This window comes from Microcebus murinus, chromosome 2 (assembly GCF_040939455.1).
Source record: "Microcebus murinus isolate Inina chromosome 2, M.murinus_Inina_mat1.0, whole genome shotgun sequence".
Taxonomy (NCBI): Eukaryota; Metazoa; Chordata; class Mammalia; order Primates; family Cheirogaleidae; genus Microcebus; species Microcebus murinus.
This window is the reverse complement of record NC_134105.1, coordinates 116,253,490-116,273,515: the sequence shown is the minus strand read 5'-3', so window position 1 is coordinate 116,273,515 and position 20,026 is coordinate 116,253,490. Positions and strand designations below refer to the sequence as shown.

The 20,026-nt window shown below is 38.8% G+C and overlaps 1 protein-coding gene across 1 annotated transcript in view; it reads left to right on the top strand.

The window, feature by feature from the left end:
• F5 (coagulation factor V) overlaps positions 1-20,026 on the top strand; it is a 66,848-nt gene that overhangs the window by 10,304 nt on the left and 36,518 nt on the right. The window contains exons 3-7 of the mRNA XM_076000368.1: positions 6,296-6,418; positions 14,701-14,913; positions 16,149-16,292; positions 18,345-18,566; positions 19,858-20,023. Coding sequence (XP_075856483.1) covers positions 6,296-6,418; positions 14,701-14,913; positions 16,149-16,292; positions 18,345-18,566; positions 19,858-20,023 — 868 coding nt within the window. The remainder of the gene's footprint in view (positions 1-6,295; positions 6,419-14,700; positions 14,914-16,148; positions 16,293-18,344; positions 18,567-19,857; positions 20,024-20,026) is intronic.

The window sequence follows — 20,026 nt, the reverse complement described above, 5'->3', positions numbered from 1 at the left end:
GGTCAAAAATCAAGGTGTTGGCCAGAGCTGTGCTCCTTTTGGAGGTTCCAGGGCAGAATCATTTCCCTATCTTTTTTTACCAGAAGCATTCATGGGCCCATGGCCCCTTCCTCCAAGTTCAAAGCCAGCAGAGTGGCACTTCCAGTCTCTTCCTGCTCAGATTCTCTTGCATCCCTTGTATAAGGACCCTTGTGATTCCATTGGAATCCATTCCATTGGCCCACTGGATAACCCAGGAAAATCTCCTCAGCTCAGATCCTTACTTTAATCATACATGCAGAGTCCCTTTTGCCATGTAAGAAGGTAGCATATTCACAGGTCCCAGAATTAGGACACAGACATCTCTGGGAGTTGAGGGCATTATTCTGCCCATGACACCTGCCAAAGTCCCTCCCCAGTGTCTTCCATCTCAGACAACAGCACCCTCATCGCCCCAAAGCAGAACCTCATGCACCATGGCACCTGATCTCCCTCATTCCACCTCTATCCAGTCCATCCTCAAGTCCTGACAATTTAATCTCCTAACAAGATCTCTAATATGTTCTTTCCTCATTAGCTCCACCACCATAACCTTAGTCTTAGGCACCAACATCTCTCTCCTGGAGCCTGTCTGTTCTCTCAACCTCCACTCTAGTTTCCCCTCAGATCTTCCTCCACCAATGCAGCCAGAGATTTCAAAACGAAAATCCAGTCCATGTTGCACCCCTGAAGAAAACTCTTTAATGGCCTCCAGATACTCTTAAGTTAAAGGCAAAACTCTAAGAGGCTTCAAAGCCCCGCATGTGACCCTCTGCTGATGCCTTCAGCTTCACCTTCTGCCTCTCCCTCCTACCTACTAAGCTCTGCCTTCCCCAGGACATCTGTTGGTTCTCTGAAAAGGCCAAGTTTTCTGCCTCCTCAGGGTTCTTGATGCCCCTGCCCATCCCTTTGCCCTCTGCCTTTGAACCTCAGTTAAAGCATCAGTTCCTCAGGAAAGCGTTTCCCAACTCTGACTCCCTCCTCGCCTCCAAGATTAGACTAGATCCTCTGTCAAATACTTTTCAGAGTACCCTATCCTTTTCTTTCACAATACTTGCCACAGTTTGTAATTAAATGTTTAGGTGACCATCTGTTAAAAACCTGTCTTTCCTACTATAAAACTTATAAAATTTTTATAATTTTATAAACTCTATGAAGGCAGGGAATGTATATATTTTACTCTTTTGTGCACCGTATCAATTCTGATGCCTAGGATAATGTGGGCACCCAATATTTGTTGAATGAATGAATACGAAGTGGAGGTGCAGTATAAAGAGGTGGTTTAAATCTCAGTATCTAGAGTCAGACAGATTTAAGTTTAAATCATGGCACTGCCTCTTATTATTATAGCTGTGTGATATTAGGCAAGATATTTAGACTCTCTGAGGCTCGGTTTCCTCATCTATGAAATGAAGGTTTTAGTACCTTCCTTAAAGATTTGTTGTGAGGATTAATGTAAGGATTTGCAGTGTTTGAATGTATTAAGGGTAGAAATAAATGAAAGCCCTATCGTAATATCTTAACCACTGCAAGTAAATGTTGTTGAACTCTATGACCACTCCAACTTACTTCTTCTGCTTCCATGATTCCTAATGGGCAGAAGCCAATCCCGCAAGAGTTTATCCATGGCTGGGAAGTGAGAGCAGTTGATCCTTGTCACTTGTCTGGAATGGGGCTTTTATTCTCACGCTTTAAAGGACACCAGAATCCCCAGGGAGCATATGTTAGAGTCCAGATTCCCAAGCTTCGCCTCCAGAGACTCAGATTCATTGAGTCTGAGGTGGTACTTGGGAATCTGCCTTTTAGTAATACCCAGATGATTCTGATGCAGAGACTACAAGGACTACACTTTGGAAACTTCTAGTACAGTCATTCCTTGGTATCCACAGGGGGTTGGTCCCAGGACCACCCACAGATACCAAAATGCAAGAATACTCAACTCCCTTATATAAAATGGCACAGTATTTGCATATAACCTATGCACATCCTCCCATATACTTTAAATCATCTCTACATTACTTATAATGCCTAATCCAATGTAAATGGTATATAAATAGCTATTATACTGTACTTTTATTTGTATTGCTTTTTATTGTTGTATTGTTATTTTTTTGTTGGTGGTGGTTTTTTAAAAATATTTTTAATCTGAAGTTGGTTGAATCCATCATGCAGAACCATGGACACAGAGGTCCAATTATATGTATCATTACTCAGACTGACTCAGATATCAACCCTTTCCCTAACTCCCCAAACAGAATCCATCCTTTATCCCTGTGCCCTGCAGTATTTTGCCCATATCTCAGCAGCAGCTCCTATCATACCTCTATCTCCAAACCAGCTTGGGAACCCTTCCACACAGGGACTGTGTCTTATTCATCCATGTAGCCCCAGAACCAAGCACAGCACCTGAAATGCAGTAATTGAAATCTCACTCTTGATTTCTGCACCCCTAACCTGCTGTCCCTACCCCAGGGTGGTAACTGATACCATCATTTACCCAGTTGTTTAGATCAAAAACCTTGGCATCATCCTTACTTCTCTCTCTGAAAAGCTACATCCAATCCATCAGCAAGTCCTGTTGGCTTTACCTACAAAAATGTCCAGAATCCAACCACTCGCACCGCCTTCCTGCTACTCGTGCTGGCCCCGCACACCACTGTCTCTTTCCCATACCACCTGTTCTCGCTGCTTCCACTCTTGTCACTGCACAGACTGTTCTCAACACAGCAGCTCAGATGAACTCTTCTCTTTTATTACAGGACGAAATTTTAATCCTTGTCAGACTACACCTCTGCCACCCAAAGCTCCAGTGATTTCCCATTTCGCTCAGAAGAAAATCTAAACTCTCACCGTGGCCCACAGGGCCTCGAAGTTTTCTGCACCCTCTCCGCCCACCTCACCTCCCTCTCTCTTCCCATGCTGTTTTTCTTACTGTGCCTGAGATAAATCAAGCCCACTCCTGCCTTAAGGGCTTTTAACTCACCTCAGGAGCAGAGAGCACTGTGTGCTTTCCTCCCTCACTTCATTTAGGTCTCTGAGCTTTTCCACCTCCGGGAGACATAAAGTGGCCACTCCCTTACATTGCTCTCTATCACTGAAAACTTGTCTTTCTCTTCTTTTCTTTTTTGAAGCATTTAAAATTTTTTAATTGTGCTTATGTTTTGAATAGATGATATGTTCACTAGGTACAAAATTTGCAAGGCACAAGAGTGCACACAAACATTTCTCCTTCCTACACTGGTTTCCAGGCACCCAGTTACCCTCCTAGGAGGAAATCAAGGTCACCAGTTTCTTCTTTATCTTCCAGAGATATTCTCTTCATGCACAAGCAAATACATGAGCATGTATGCATTTTATGTTCTCTTTTTTTTAGAGAAATATGCGCTGTTTGGTTTTCTTTTTTCAACAAAATATGTATCTTAAAAACACTTACAGTCATACATTGGAGATATTGCAAGTTCAGTTTCAGACCACTGCTGCAATAAAGTGAATAGCACATAAAACAAGTCACATGAATTTTTAGGTTTCCCAATACATTTAAAAGTTATGTTTTATATTATACTATAGTCTATTGAGTATGAAATAGCATTATGTCTAAAAAAAACAATGTACATACCTTAATTTAAAAATACTTGCTCAAAAATGCTAACGATCATCTGAGCCTTCAGTAAGTTGTTATCTTTTTGCTGGTGGAGGTTTTATGAATCCACTCATGAATTGATGGGCACTTGGATTGTTTCCACAGCTTTGCAATTCTGCTGCTATAAACATTCGCATGTAGGTGTCTTTTTTATAGAGTGTCTTTTGTTCTTTTGGGTGGATGCCCAGTAATGGGATTGCTGGATCAAATGGTAGATCCACTTGTATTGCTTTAAGTTATCTCCATATTGCTTTCCACAGAGGTTGAACTAGTTTGCAGTCCTACCAGCAATGTAGGAGTGTTCTTAACTCTCCACATCCACACCAACATTTATTGTTTTGGGACTTGTTAATAAAGGCCATTCTCACTGGAGATAAGTGATATCTCATTGTGGTTTTGATTTGCATTTCCCTGATGATCAGAAATGTTGAGTATGTTTTTATATGTTTGTTGGTCATTATTTTGTCTTCTTTTGGAAAGTTTCTGTTCATATCCTTTGCCCACTTTTTGATAGGGTTGTTTGATTTTTTTTCTTACTGATTTTCCTGAGTTCTAAATAGATTCTAGTTACCAGCCCTTTATCGGATGTGTAGCTTGTGAAAATTTTCTCCCATTCTGTAGGTTCTCTGTTTGCTCTTGTGACAGTTTCTTTGGCTGTGCAGAAGCTTTTAAATTTGATCAGGTCCCATTTATTTATTTTTGTTGATGCTGTGATTACCTTTGGGGTATTCTTCATAAATTCTTTGCCTAGGCCAACATCTAGAAGAGTATTTCCAATGTTTTCCTCTAGAATTCTAATAGTTTCACACCTTAAGTTTAAGTCTGATACCCAGCATGAGTTGATTTTTTTTTTTTTTTTTTTTTTTTTTTTTTTTGAGACAGAGTCTCGCTTTGTTGCCCAGGCTAGAATGAGTGCCGTGGCGTCAGCCTAGCTCACAGCAACCTCACACTCCTGGGCTCAAGCGATCCTTCTGTCTCAGCCTCCCAAGTAGCTGGGACTACAGGCATGTGCCACCATGCCTGGCTAATTTTTTCTATATATATTAGTTGGCCAATTAATTTCTTTCTATTTATAGTAGAGACGGGGTCTCGCTCTTGCTCAGGCTGGTTTCGAACTCCTGACCTCGAGCAATCCGCCCGCCTCGGCCTCCCAGAGAGCTAGGATTACAGGCGTGAGCCACCGCGCCCGGCCATGAGTTGATTTTTTGTGAGAGGTGAAAGGTATGGGTCCTGTTTCAGTTTTCTATATGTGGCTATCCAGTTTTCTCAGCACCATGTATTGAATAAGGATTCTTTTCCCCAGTGTATGTTTTTGTCCGCTTTGTCAAAAATTAGATGGCTATATGAGGATGTTTTTATATTTGGGTTCTCTGTTCTGTCCCACTGGTCAATGTCCCTATTCTTGTGCCATTCCCAAGCTGTTTTAATTATTATAGCCTTGTAGTATAGTTTGAAGTCTGGTAAATTGATACTTTCCATTTTGTTTTTATTGCCTAGGATTGCTTTTGCTATATGGGTCTTCTCTGGTTCCATACGAAGCATGAAATTATCTTTTCTATATCTGTGAAAAATGATGATGGTATTTTAATAAGGATTGCATTGACTCTGTAGGTCACTTTGGGTAGTATAGACATTTCAACAATGTTGATCCTGCCCACCCACAAGCATGGTATGGTCTTCCACCTGTTTACATCCTCTGCTGTTTCCTTCTTCAGTGTTTCATAGTTCTCCCTGTAGAGGTCTTTTACCTCCTTAGTTAAATATATTCCTAGGTACTTTATTTTCTTTGTTGCTATTTTGAAGGGAATTGAGTCTTTGATTTGGTTCTCACTTTGACTGTTGTTGGCGTATATGAATGCCTCTGATTTGTGCGTATTGATTTTGTATCTCAAGACTCAACTGAATTCATTTAATAATTCCAGTAGTCTTTTGATTGAATCCTTGGGGTTTTCTAGGTATAATATCATATCATCAGCAAAGAGTGAGAGTTTGATCTCTTCTGCTCCCATTTGGACACCCTTAATTCCAATCTCTTGTCTGATTGCTATAGCAAGGACTTCCAGCACTATGTTGAATAGAAGTGGAGACAGTGTGCTACCTTGTCTTGTTCCAGTTCTAAGTGGGAATGCTTTCAATTTTTCCCCATTCAGTATTATGTGGGATGTGGGTTTGTCATATATGACTTGTATCATTTTTAGGTAAGCCTCGTCTGTGCCTATTTTGTTAAGTGTTCTTATCATAAAAGGGTGTTGAATTTTGTCAAATGCTTTTTCTGGATCTGTTGAGAGGATCATATGGTCTTTGTTTTTGCTTTGTCTTTCTCTTCTTAACCAAAGAAAGTTGTCTCTACGGAAAGAGAGTGGGTTAGAGCAGGTTGGACATAGAACTATTTTTCCTATTCTCTTTACTTCTTTTGGGTCCAGGCCAAATGTTTCTACCATCTTGTTTTTATCTGACTACACATAATGTAGAGTTAATAACTGGGAAAACCTTCTAGATTGAAGATAAACAGGTTGACCTCTGGGCCAGAAGTAATAGCAACAATCACTTTTGATGTTGTCTGTATGTTTTTCTTGCTTAGCAGTTCTGCCTTTGGTGATTCTGAAACATACACAGTCTGAATCCTTGTTTTCACAGGACTTCTTGGGCCCACTTTATATGCTGAAGTTGGAGACATCATGAAAATTCACTTTAAGAATAAGGCAGACAAGCCCTTAAGCATCCACCCTCAAGGAATTAGGTATAGTAAATTCTCAGAAGGTAAGAGGAACTTAATATCCGTCTAACAAGGGAAAATGCACAACTCTTTAATACCAGTGTCAAACATTTAAAACCATATTGTTAACCATGTGTTGTTAGAGAAAACTCCTTTATTGTAGCTGCTAATCATAAAAATTGTTGCTGTTATAAGTTTCAAGAGAAGAAACCAAAAAGGTTCTGGAGTCCTGTAGATATCCATTTTTTACTAGGTTCATGTTCCTTAATGGTTGGGTGGGCAAGTTACCTAATCTCCCTCAATTCCAATATGTTCATCTTCAAATGAGAATAATAATACACATATTGCAAAATGGTTTAAGGCAAAGGTCAGTAAACTTATCTGTAAAGAGTCAGATAGTATATATTTTTGGCTTTGCAGGCCGTAGAATATCTATTGCAACTACTCAACTCTGCCTTCTAGTACAAAAGCAACTATAGACACTATGTAAATGAACAAGCATGGCCATGTCCCTATAAAACTTTATTTACAAAAACAGGCAGCTGGCTGGATTTGGCCCATGAACCATTGTCATAGTGACATAGGACTAGCCTGACATAGGCTAACCTGGCACGTGGATGACACTCAATAAACAGTGTTTGTAGGGGTGGACCTAGAAGTAATATTGGAATTTTGGACATTGTGATTAAGGACATAAGCTTTGAAGGCAGACTTAGGTTCAAATTTTAGCTTTATCATTTCTGGTTCTATGACTTTAGCATTTCAGAGCCTCAGTTTTCTCATCTATAAAATGGAAATGGTTATGCCCACCCATGAGATTGCTGGAGGATTAAATGATATCATTTAGATATAAACATGGTTCCTGATAAGGTCTCAATAAATAATGTTGATAATAATGGTGACAATGATGGCAATGATCATAAAGATGATGGTGATGAAAGTTATTGCATCAGCCACTGGATAGTAAGTACCCGTTATTAATATTATTTTAATTATTCCCATTATGCTGATGATCAGATCATAATAACCCTGGTAGAGTTCCGTCAGGCACTGGCATAAAAAAAGTATCCATATTGTCATAGTTGTTGGTATAATAACATTTTAAAATAATTTCAAACTTCTATGGTTCACAAATATCCTTCCTTCTCTCACATGTTCCAGCCATCCTCCCTTTGCAGAGAGAATCAAGTAGGAGAGTGGTTTACGATGCAGGATTTAGAACTAGACTGATAGGTGCAAATCCTGGCTTGGATACTTTCTAGCCATGTGACTTGTGGAAAGTTATATAACTTCTCTGTGCTTCATTTTTCTCATCTGAAAACTGGGGATAATAATCATAGCTATCTCATAGAAGCTCGTTGTCATGAAATCTTAGAACAATGCCTGGCGTATCATAAGCAGTCAAAATATTATCTATGATAGTAAAGATGATTCTTCAATCAAAATGTGTTCAAGTTATTTAATATTTATCTGAAAACTTGTTAGTTAGAAAGTGATTTTTACATTTATTATTCCCAATGTAAATTGTTGTCAAACTCATTCCCCCTAACATATAAGTGACTGATAATAGGTTGGTGAATTACCTTCCCCAGGAGTATTTGCATTAGTACTTAATCTTTGGCTTGAGGAAAAACAATGAAGTGTTAATTGTGAAATTTCAGACATCTTCAAAAGCAAATTTGGTAAGACTTGGGGCAAGACAGTGTGCACAGAAGTTTCTTCTATGTCCCTAAAATCATACGATGACGTAATGAACAATCACCTAACCTACTTATGAAGCTTCCAGATGACTGCACAGTAGTTTAGCAATATACAACAGGAGGAGAGAAAAACCAAAATGTCAAAATGTCACAAGCAGGTTCCATTTTAAATAAGGGAAGAAGTAAGAGTCATAGACTTTGTACTCAAGCTGGGCTGTTTGCACAGTGAATGAACTTTGCAACATTATCCCTTTTCCTTTACTGTTTATTTGTCCCGATATCCCCCTACGGCCAACAATCATTTATGAGCAATTGGTTAAAATCCTCCCACTCCTTCCACTGGAGATCTGATTATGGGTGTACAATATTGCCTCTGGTCTCATCAATCTAAGAAAGGTAAATATGTATCGGAAGGAAAAGTAAATTTTTTCTCAGAAATGAGATGCAAATCTAGTAAATAGATAGCGTCCTTCGTGGAAAAAGACAAGTCTTCTGTTCATTTTACCACACCCTCTGTGTTAAAATAAAACATCTTCTTTTTCATGTCTGACACTCACCCTCCCACATAGCCTCCCTCTATGGTTTGAGCTGCTTTTTCAGGAGTGGGGATAAACTGACTCCATGCTGAGCCAGCTACACGCAACTCCAGATTTCTCTATCTCAGAGCTGGATATTTACGAGATGGATGGTAGGGGATTGAGATAATAGGCTTGAGAAACCACGATAACACATTAAGACAAGACTGGATAATCTTTTTTGACAGGATGGGCAAATCATGGTTTGTAAAGATGCTTACAAGGATATTCCATTTAATAATTTAATTAATAAGAATATGTCTTCAAAGCAGGAAATAAAATATCTGCAACTGTACTTAATCATTTTAAAACGTTTTATTACTAAAAGAGTTTCAATTTGAGATTAAATTTTCAGAAACTGTAACTAGCATGTATTGACCTCTTTATTGTAACACCACATCTTTGCATAAGTTTTGTTGTTCAGTAAGATTTTCAAAGCTTTTTTGGTCACTTACCTTTAAAAAGCTTGTTTCATAATAAATTTAATATTCCTTTATTTGATTTACATTCTCATATTTTAAATGTACTCTACCATAAAACTAGCTCTGTAATATTTAGCCAAGTGCTGGTAAGCCAGCTCTCTGAATAAAACATGTTTGCCACCAGAGATTGTTCCTTGCATCTAAGTGTTGCCAAATTCTCCATATGAAAACTTAGTCTTCCAGATTTTTCCAAAACATTCTATGCTTGATATAACATAGGTAATTATATTTTTCACTTTTCATCTGAATACTTTGGCCTTATATAGACATTTCCTTGAGTATATGATAAACACCTGAAACAAACTGTAATAGCTAATATAATAATTCTCATAAATCACAAATACGTGAGCTCTCCTTCCAAAGAGACTTGCAAGCTCTGTGCAATGGAATCAGGCTCTTTACAAAACATTAATTGCCCATTGCCTAAATTGTAGCTTCTAAAAGAATGTTCTGAATCTTTGAATGCACTGAAGCATTCCCTAAGTTTATTAAATGAAGAGGAAAAGAGTTTTTCACAAAAATAAGTAACAAAGGAAAATTTACTGAATGAGCATCCTAATGGGTAACCAAAAAATCTCTTTATGTAACTTTGCTTTCCCAAAGCTTGTACATACCATTTTATATTAAAAAAAATACTTAGAGCCTTTTGGCAAATAATTAGTACCTCATGACAAGAGTAAACAAATTACAAAGTTGACTATCGACTGAGCAGGAAGCGAACAGAACAGAGCAAATACAAATTGAAGGGCTATTCTTGTGTAAAGAATTTATTCTAGCAAGAAGATGAACAAGGACTTTTTGTGCTCTAGCACAATAGTCGTCCCTGTCCATTTCCTCCTGTTTTCAGGTTAGATTTTTAACTTTTTATTTTGATTACAAAGTCAAAATCAGATTCACCAAAAATGTATTTCATAAATGCTGCCTCTAAATAGCTGTTTGTGTTTATATTTCATATATTATGTAGGTTGCAAAGTCAAAGATGCAACGTGCCTGTTTTATTTTAGACTAAAGGTAAAATAATTTGAAGTGAGAAGAATAAAAGCATTGTTAAAATTATCCCCCAACTATCTCATTAGTAATCCTAATTTAGTATAATTACAGAATATACCCCATGTGCAAATCCATATTGTTCACTATTTGTTTTTTGGGGTTTTTTACTATGTTCTCTATCCTCCTGAACACTATTTGTTTTAAGATGCCCATGATTCATATTTTAGTAGTAAACTTAATTACAATCATTTATTTAATTATTTGAAATTTATCTTATATTTAATTGACAGCTGAACGTGAAATTCTGAGTAATTTACCCTAGTAAACTACATGGACATTAATTTGTGTGACTAGAGCAAACTTTCACTATCCATATGTATATCAAAACATCATGTTGTACATAAACATATACAATAATTTTTTTAAAAAAAAACTAGGTGTTAAAATAAGTCTAGGTGTGAAACACTGACTATTTACAAATAAGTTTGCTATCATTAGAAAATGAGTCACACTGCTATGTCTAGCACAAGAGTTATGGCATCTTAGGTAATTCTTAGATATTTATGTTGTTTAGTTCTCATTGTGGATGAACACTGTGTTCTAATTGTGACCTCTGCACTGAGCGACCCTAGCAGAAATCTAGAGATAAAACCCATCACAACTAGGGCACCAGCATGTGCCTTACGGTGGATTAGGCTGAGCCGCTCAGGAGCTCAGGCTGTGTCTTCTTAAATTTGCACCACGGCACCACAGAGCCTGGAACCTAGTAGATGAAGATGGTAATGATGATGGTGTTCATCATTGCTGAACTGAGGGACTGAGGATTGATTAGAAAGTAGGGACTATGCATTATTTTCCCCTTGCTCCAAAATTTCTTGATTTTGCTGGTCTCATCACCAGTTTTTGTCACCTTTAGAATAGATGTATCACTGTAATGGACTGGATGTTTGTGTCCTCCCAAAATGCATATGTTGAAATCCTAACCCCCAGTGTGATGGTATTAGAAGGTGAGGACTTTGAGAAGTGTTTAGGTCAGGAGGGTAGAGCCTTCATGATGGGATTAGCACCCTTATAATAAAAGGGACCCCAGAGAGCTCTCTTGCCCTTTCCCAGCATGTGAGGATACAAGAAGACAGCAATCTGCAACCTAGAAGAGGAACCTCACCAAACCCAGCCATGCTGGCACCCTGATTTCAGACTTGCAGCCTCCAGAACCCTGAGAGATCAATGTCTGCTGTTCACAAGTCACCCACTCTAGGGTGCTTTGTTGTAGTGGCCCAAACCAAGACAGTCGCCAATGTCAATCTTTCTCACATGTGTTATAAGAACTCAAGATATATCTTAACCAAAGTAAAACATAAAGGGAAGAGGCTGTATTAATTGCAAAATGGCTGGAAAAGGAAATACTTAACCAAAATGCTAAAGTGTATTCCCACAGGCTGCGGCAGCATTTGTTAGGAGCCAGACATTTCCCATATATTTTCCAGTCCTCATAACCCATCAAAAAGGATAGTGTTATCTCTACAAAAGGGATTATATTTCTTAAATTGTGAATGATAATACAGAGGCTAAAAGGGATGTTTAAGAGACTTTCCAGATATCTGAATGATGAGAAGGAGCCAGCCACGCTAAGACTTTAAGGGAAAGTGTTTCTGGCAGAGGGAATGGCAAAAGCAAAGACCCGGTGGTGGAAATGGGCTTACTTTTTCAAAGAACAGCAAGAGCCAATGTGGCCAATGTGAAATGAACAGGTGTAACATGTCAGGGAGGCCCTGGGAAAGGAGTCTAGGGCTCCAGTGAGAAGTCTGACCTTCAAAAAGACATTTGGGAGTCCATAAGAGTTCCTGGATTCCTGGTGGTTTCTGTTCTACTTGGCTAGAACAGAAACATGTGAGAATACAAGATGTCCATCTGCAAACCAGGAAGAAGGCCCTCACCAGACACTGGATCTGCCGGCACTTGATCTTGGACTTCCTAGCCTCCAGACTGTGAGAAATAAATATTTGTTTTTCAAACCGAAAAAAAAAAAAAGGAAGAAAAAACTTTCCCAAGTTCACACAGTTAGCAAGTGATATAACCAAGACATTACAACTCTGCTCCCAAAGTTCATGTACTTTCTCCCACGATCCAGCAGGAAAAAATACCATTAATCATGTAATCTCATAAATATTTAATTATAAATTGTGATGAGTGCTATTAAAAAAACATGCATCACAATCAGACACCAAGGAAGGTATAATCTGACATTTATTCTGACATCTGAAAGATAAGCAAGCATTCATCCAGAAACAGAAAGGGAGGAAGAATTTCAAATGTTATCTCTTACTCTGCAAAAGAACATTACAAAACTCTACAAAAAGAACATTACTTTTTGTCCCTTTGAGAGCTTGTGAAGGCAGTTGAAAGAATATCATTTTCTGCTATAGAAACCCCCTATGATGTTTTAATAGTTGGATCAGTGGAAGCTCTGGAAACATGATTTTTTAACTTCAGGAGGCCGTATAGCATGAAAAGTTGAATAGGGACTGGTGTACTTGATTCAAGATCATGCAACTCAACTAGCCATGCTAGTTCCAGCTCATACACAAGGTTCAGCTGAGAAGGCAGCTCTCCTTATCAGTCTTGTTTGTGCTTTGCTACCAAGGCTCTTTTGTAACTTTTCAGATATAATGCTCCCTGTTTATCAGTGGAGACTCTTCCTCAAAAACTTTTTTTTCCTCCTTCTTGAGATTAGAATAATGTTGTAACTCACAGGAAGTTATTTAAGCTTTTATCATTTCTCAGCTTCTGATAGTTTTAACAATTAAATCCTCTTTATCATCAAAGTGAAAGTTCAACCTATAGTACATGTCATTTATCAGTGTCAAGCCATTTTGGGGGAGGGAAAAAAGACACAACAGAGTCCAATATTAAGCTTTACTCTAATGCAATGGTCACAAACTCAGATGCCTAAAGTACCCAGGCAAAAAATTCAATGAAAAAGTGGGTCTAGTAGGGATTGGTGATCAAAAAGAAGAGAACAGCCAAGACCCAGGTCCAGCCAAATTCTATGCAGGAGTTTGGTCCTATTATTATCAGATCTCCAGGGTTTTTATTTTTTGTATTTTTGTTTGTTAAAGAGAAACCAACAATCCAGATTCTTAGATATCTCCAAGTTTTTAATGTTGGCATTTAATCTGTTTTAATACCATGCGACCCAAACACACCCAAGAGTTATGACGTGGTGACCTTGGCTTTAGCCCATAGGACCTTGAATCTTAGGAGTGCAATAAATATTCATTGAGCATCTTCTCCGTGCTCATGTTCCATGCTTCTCCAGGTACTGTGGAAGGCACCAGAGATACCAAAGACAATCTAGCACTTTCCCTTAAGGAGCTCACACTCTGGTGACCAAAATATGCAGGATGTAAATAATTATAATCTAATAGGAGAAAATGAAATTAATCATATAATCTCATAAACAATTACACATGACATCTGAAAGATGAGCATACATTTATCAAAAGGAGAAAAAAAAGGAGGAAAAGTGCTCTAGGCAGTGGGAATATATCCACAAAGACCATGAGGTAGGGTAGAACTTAGTATGTCTGGGGAACTGATAGGGGCCCGAGTGACTGATACATAGTAAACAAAAGAAAGAATCACACATGGTAAGGCTGGAGAGAGAAGTAGTAGTAAATCATACGTGGACTTATGGTCCATGTTAAGGATTTTGTGCAATAAGTAAGTCTAAATATACCTACTCCACTTTCACATCTTATGGCTTCCATGTTCATAACCTTATGCAGTACAGCAATGCACATCACTGCAGTACCTGAATGCCCCATTGATGAATGTATGTGCCTTTTTCCCCACTTCTACCTGGAGAGCCCAGACAGATGCTGATGCCATGCAAACTCATGCAGAGTGTTTTGAGTGGAATAGATTTTCCAAAGAAGAGGTGGGGGAAGGTACAGTTAAACAAGGGAAGCTGATTTTGCTGCAATATAAAAATAGTTCATGTGGAAATTGAGCATCTCAGTCTTTGGCTTCTGAACATGAGGAACCAAATTTACCGTTTTTCTTAACAACTAGCCAAGCAGACAAAATATATGAAACAAAAATTTTCAGACATTGAACAACAGGCAAATCAAGAGAGTGACCTATGAGAGAAGAGTAACAACAAACCAGGTGGGCCCTTTGAGTACCCAAGCTCAGTTCTTCAAGAGAGTTCCCAGGGAATCGCATAAGGAAGGCCCGCTCAGTCTCTATGAGTTGAGAAAGCAGAGTTTGGACTTTAGAGAAGCCAAAGTGGCTGGAATTCTTAATATGTGGGGCAGAGTCCTAGAGAGCACCTTGGAAAATTAACTTGCTAAACTGTAATTTACAAGTAACATTTTTTATTCTTCCCATCACAACAACTTTATAACTACATGGGCATAGACGTAGATATATGTGAATCTTTCCAAATGATAAGGTTCACTGTGGAAAGGTATGTGCATCTCTAGAGAGCTTATCTTAGTTTCCCCCAGATATAAAGGTGGTAAAAAAGTAGTCCTTAGAAACTGCCCAGATGTCTTCATGGCTTTTACTTCTCCAGGTGCTTCTTACCCTGACCACACATTCCCTGTGGAGAAGATGGATGACGCTGTAGCTCCCGGCCAAGAGTATACCTATGAGTGGACCATTAGTGAGGACAGTGGGCCCACCCACGACGACCCTCCCTGCCTCACACACATCTATTATTCCCATGAGAATCTGGTACAAGACTTCAACTCTGGGCTGATTGGACCTCTGCTTATCTGTAAAAAAGGTAACAACAATAACAAAAGACTTAACAACAACAAAGATGTTGGAATGGTAAGGAGTTCTATAACGGGACGAGGCTTGTGAGCATCTTGACAACTTCTTGTACCTCAAGCAGAGGAAGAGGGTGCAGAGACCAGATGATTGCTTGAAAAGAGAAAAGACACCTGATATTTGAGGGCTTGGATCCCCCTGTGTTTCTTCTAATTCCTCCTTAATCTCAATCCTGAAGCCTCTCCCAGATAAATTCCTGTTTGAGAGTATGTTCTGGGGCCAGGGTTGTAGGATCGATCTGTGACATTTACCTCAAGGACAAAGTCTTTGTGAAAGTGCCCTGGCCTATATTCTGCTGGGAGAGCTCTTGGAAAGAACTTTTGCTAACATACCTGACATATCTGAGGTTTGGGTTGGTAATTTGGTCTATAAATACATGAGACTCCAGCTGCCTTTCTCATAAACAAACTGAACTCTTTGGGTGGTAGGTTTCAAACATACTCAACTGGATTTATAAGGAATTGTATTGGCTGGGCTTCCTACAGGGAAGCTTAGATCTTACCCCAAGAGAATTTAGGTCATCTTTCATTAAAAAAAGCAAACAACCACAATGAACTGTGTCATGGGAAATAACATGATGGACTCACCATCACACAGACCATATCCACATACCTTCCCAATGTTATGTATCCATTATACAAATATATGTTTTCATTGCCCAGTATATATACTGTGATGGCACTAAAAAAGTTTAAAACTCATAAAAGGCTCTTTTTTCATTTTACTATCAACAGAATTTTTTCCTCATATGAAAATGGATTAATCCTGATACTTCCAACCAATCCTCTAGTGCCCCATTTCACGTACAAACAAGATGACAGCATTAAACTTGGGGTGTGATGCTTTTACCAACCCAGCTAAGGTACCTACATATTGGCCTATTGAGACTGGAGGAAAAAGATACTTTTACAGAGCCTTGACAGTCATCAGATGGTTTCTTTCTGCACCAGATAAAATTTACCTTTAAAGCCCTGTTCCCCATGGCTACAAGGTGCCAAAGAAAACAATATGGCACCAGAATAAGCCTCCAACCATGTTACTTGATGAAGATGCTGTTTTTAAAAATAAGCACTACTTCAAATTGATATCATTGTGATTGGTTGCTTGTCCTAAACTCTCTGTTATCTAGGAAAGCTGATGAGAGTATTTACTTGGGACGCTACTGAAGACATGTACTTTCCTTCACAGGCACCCTAAGTGAGGATGGGACTCAGAAGATGTTTGAGAAGCAACTTGTGCTGCTGTTTGCTGTGTTTGACGAAAGCAAGAGCTGGAGCCAGTCATCATCCCTGATGTACACCGTCAATGGCTATGTCAACGGGACGATGCCGGGTAACATGTGGGCCGAGCACCACCCAGCAACAGTAGAATCATTAGTACCTTTGGTCCTGTTGTTTTCTGCAAAGCACTAGGGAAGTTGACCAGACACACAGTTGTGCAACTCCTTATCAGAAAGATAATGTAATCCAGCATAGTAGTTCTCAAGATTTTGTCATTTTAAAAAAAAAAAAAAACAAAACAGAAAATACAACAGACAAATTAGAAGCTAGCTAAGAGAAGGAATGTGCAGCCTTCTTAGGTGTAATGATCTGAGTGGGTTTCACCTTGGCCTGCACCTCCAAAAAGACCTCCAGGATACCAGCGCAGTCTCTTTCCTTTAGCTCTGTGGTCCCTACTATATGGTGACCATGCCTCCTTCTACTGAAGCTCAAGGTCAATCCTCCCTAGCTGGAAGGGTTGGTAGGAAGAATGCAATAAAGACACTTGTGGTAAAGATGAACAGGAGATTAGGAGTAATCCCTAACACATAAAAATACTGCTGGCATTCCAAAAAAGTGATTAATGAGTATATTCAATGGCATGTAGGATGTTTTCTCTTTGCATTTGTGTGAAGACTCTTGTGAGTAAGCAAAGTCATAGCAACTGTTAAAAGGAAAAACAACTGACTTCCACCTAGACCACACCACTTCTATTCATCACTCCTCTCTGGTAGAACTGACTTATAACTAAGGTTCCAGGGTATATGGCACCAGCCTGAGGGAAAAAAATGGAAAAATGAAAATATCACTTTATTAATATACAAACCATATTTCAATACATTAAACTTTGTAGAAGCTGTTCTATACTATCTGACAGGCACAAATGGCTTCACTTTCTCAAAGACAAATGTCATTAAGAGTTGAAGTATATGTATTGCTTTTAAATGGTATTTTATTTCATTTGACTCTATCTTCTAGTTGGATTATCAAAAACAGACTCATATGACTCTGGGTATTGATTCTGAGTTCTAATACCAGGAGTTTGAAAACATGGAGCTTAATTAACTGCCCTCTACCTTATGAGACCTGAGTTCAAACCTTACTCACTTCTCTAGTGTAGCCCTTGGAAATTAGTTGTCTCAGTATGCTTACTTACAAAAATGGACTAACCATCTATCCTAACATCTATTTCCTGGCAGAATGAACAATCTGTGTAAATGTATTAAAGCCAAAAAAGAAGTAAAGCCATACTCACAAAAATAAAAAATAATAACTTGATCAGAGCAAAGAGTTTATGAATTCATAGTTGAAAGAGAATAATTGGGGGTAAGAGGGACAAGGTAGGGAAATGTCAGAAACCGACAATAGTTAATGCTTGTAAAATCATCTGCCTTTGGAGCAGTATAAACTGAATAAATATGATAAATGCTAATGCAGATGTGTTCATTGCCGAATTCAATGAGCATTTCTTTGGGGGTGGATAAATGCTTCTACCAAAGCTGCCTACCTTCCAGCTTCTGTTCTCATCAGAGATACTGCCTTGTTACAAAAGCCTCCTAAAAAAGACAAGTCCCAGCCAGGACTGATTATGTGCCCCATTATATAGTATCTAGTGATTATGGATCTGAAATTTAAAACCTAAGCATAGAAGCCAGGATTGGAGTCTCCCACAGAGCAGATGAGCATTTTCTCAGTTGTTATGGGAGCAAAGGAGCAAAACCTAAGCTCTTGTACTTTGTTATCATTACTTCATCCATGAAAAGCTCCCAGTGGCCCATCATAATGAGGATTTGTCCACTGCATTTTAAGGAGAGTGTTTAACACATATAGTACTTCATTGACTTGTCATTTAAAGCATCAAAAAGTGAGTAAAGAAGCAACAGAAAGTCCTCACATCATCTTCACATCTTCTGTCCCAGAGTTAGAGCTTTGACCTCCACCCAACCTTGACAACGAGGATGTTGAGCTCAGCCCTATTGGAGGTTCTGGTGACTCCCTCCAGTTAAGACCAGATTGGTGTGACCCAGTGTAGCAGGCTCTCAATATATACTTGGTGAGTAAATTTTTGATCACAGAGTACTGTACTGAATACCTGTATTGGCCTCTGTCTCTCCCTGTCTCTCAGATATAACGGTTTGTGCCCATGATCATGTCAGCTGGCATCTGATTGGAATGAGCTCTGGGCCGGAAATGTTCTCCATTCATTTCAATGGCCAGGTCCTGGAGCAGAACCATCATAAGGTCTCAGCCATCACCCTCGTCAGCGCTACATCCACCACTGCAAACATGACTGTGAGCACAGAGGGAAAGTGGATTATATCTTCTCTCACCCCAAAACATTTGCAAGGCAAGAAACTCTTCTGCCAGTCTTGCTTCGGGAAGAAGGCTCCTTGCTTCCCAAGCACTGTCTCCCTCCTTCTCCTTTGCCCTCTTAAGCCACCTGCACCCAGACATACCCGCCTAAGTTCCTAACAACTGTGTTTACATACTCTGCTCTCAGACTTATAATCCACTGGTTGGGGATGGAGGAAGTGAAGGAATTGACAAAGATTTTTTAAAATGAAGCAAAAACTGAAGAGGTCTCAACTTCCTCGAAAAGCAAAAAGAGGAAGGAAACAAATACATACACAGAGGTATCCTATCTTGGAGATAAGTCATACATAGCCAAAGGAAAACACCTAGATGCTAGAACAAGACAAACATCTGCAAATGTACAGAAGCACCAAGTTATAGAAAGCATAAAAGTTTTAACATGAAAAGTTTAGCCTTTACAGTGAAATAAGCACAAAGCTCAGCACAGAGAAGGACTTAATGAATGTGTGTTGAATGGGTAGTACATAATGTCTAAACAGCTGAGGGGTGGGCTTTAAAGAACATCAGTGAATTCAGGTGGGAAAAAAATAATAAGCCCAAGTTGTTATGTGGTATCATGTAAACAAAATAACTAATTGCTTTACTACACATTTTTGCCTTAAAACTGTTGGGAGGAGGGTTCCTGTAAACAAAGACTAAAATCTAAGTTAATGACTTCACTATAGAAAACCATGTTGTTACCAAAAGAATGTGTAAACAACACATATGAGGAAGAGATACTTTCATGAGATTATTTCGTGTTTTTTTCACATTGAGCAGTCAAAATGATACTTGAAGTAATGAAATTGTCACAATATCTCTGGGTGATAGAGGTCCTAAAAATAATAAAGCAACAATAAAACTAATATTTATTGAACATAAGTGATTTTATATTGTTATTTAATTCTAAACAACAATTTCATTAAGAAAGTATTAGTGTTATCTTTATTTTACAGATAAAGGAGCAGATGACAGGAAAAATTATAATTCGACAAGACCTAAGTCACAGAATTTTAAGGGGCTGGAAATGCTAAGCAAATGTCCTGTTCCAGAAGAAACAAAAGAGATCTTTCCAAGCTTTTTCCCTAACACCTCCTGCCTTTTCCCTGCTTTTTTTATTCTTCACCCCTTCTGCACTCCACTGAAAGTGTCCTAAATCAAAAAGTTACCTGAGCATTACTTCCCCTGTTATTATGTAAACCTTCCAAAATTGATTTAGAAGGCATGCATTGTCATCAATCGTAACTTCTCTCAAACTCTTTTGCTATCTTTATGTCCTAACCCAGCTGGGATGCAGGCTTACATCAACATTAAAAACTGCCCAAAGAAAACCAGAATGCCTAAGAAAATGACTCGTGAGCAAAGGCGCCACATTAAGAGGTGGGAATACTTCATTGCTGCAGAAGAAGTCATTTGGGACTATGCGCCTATAGTACCAGCAAATATGGACAAGTG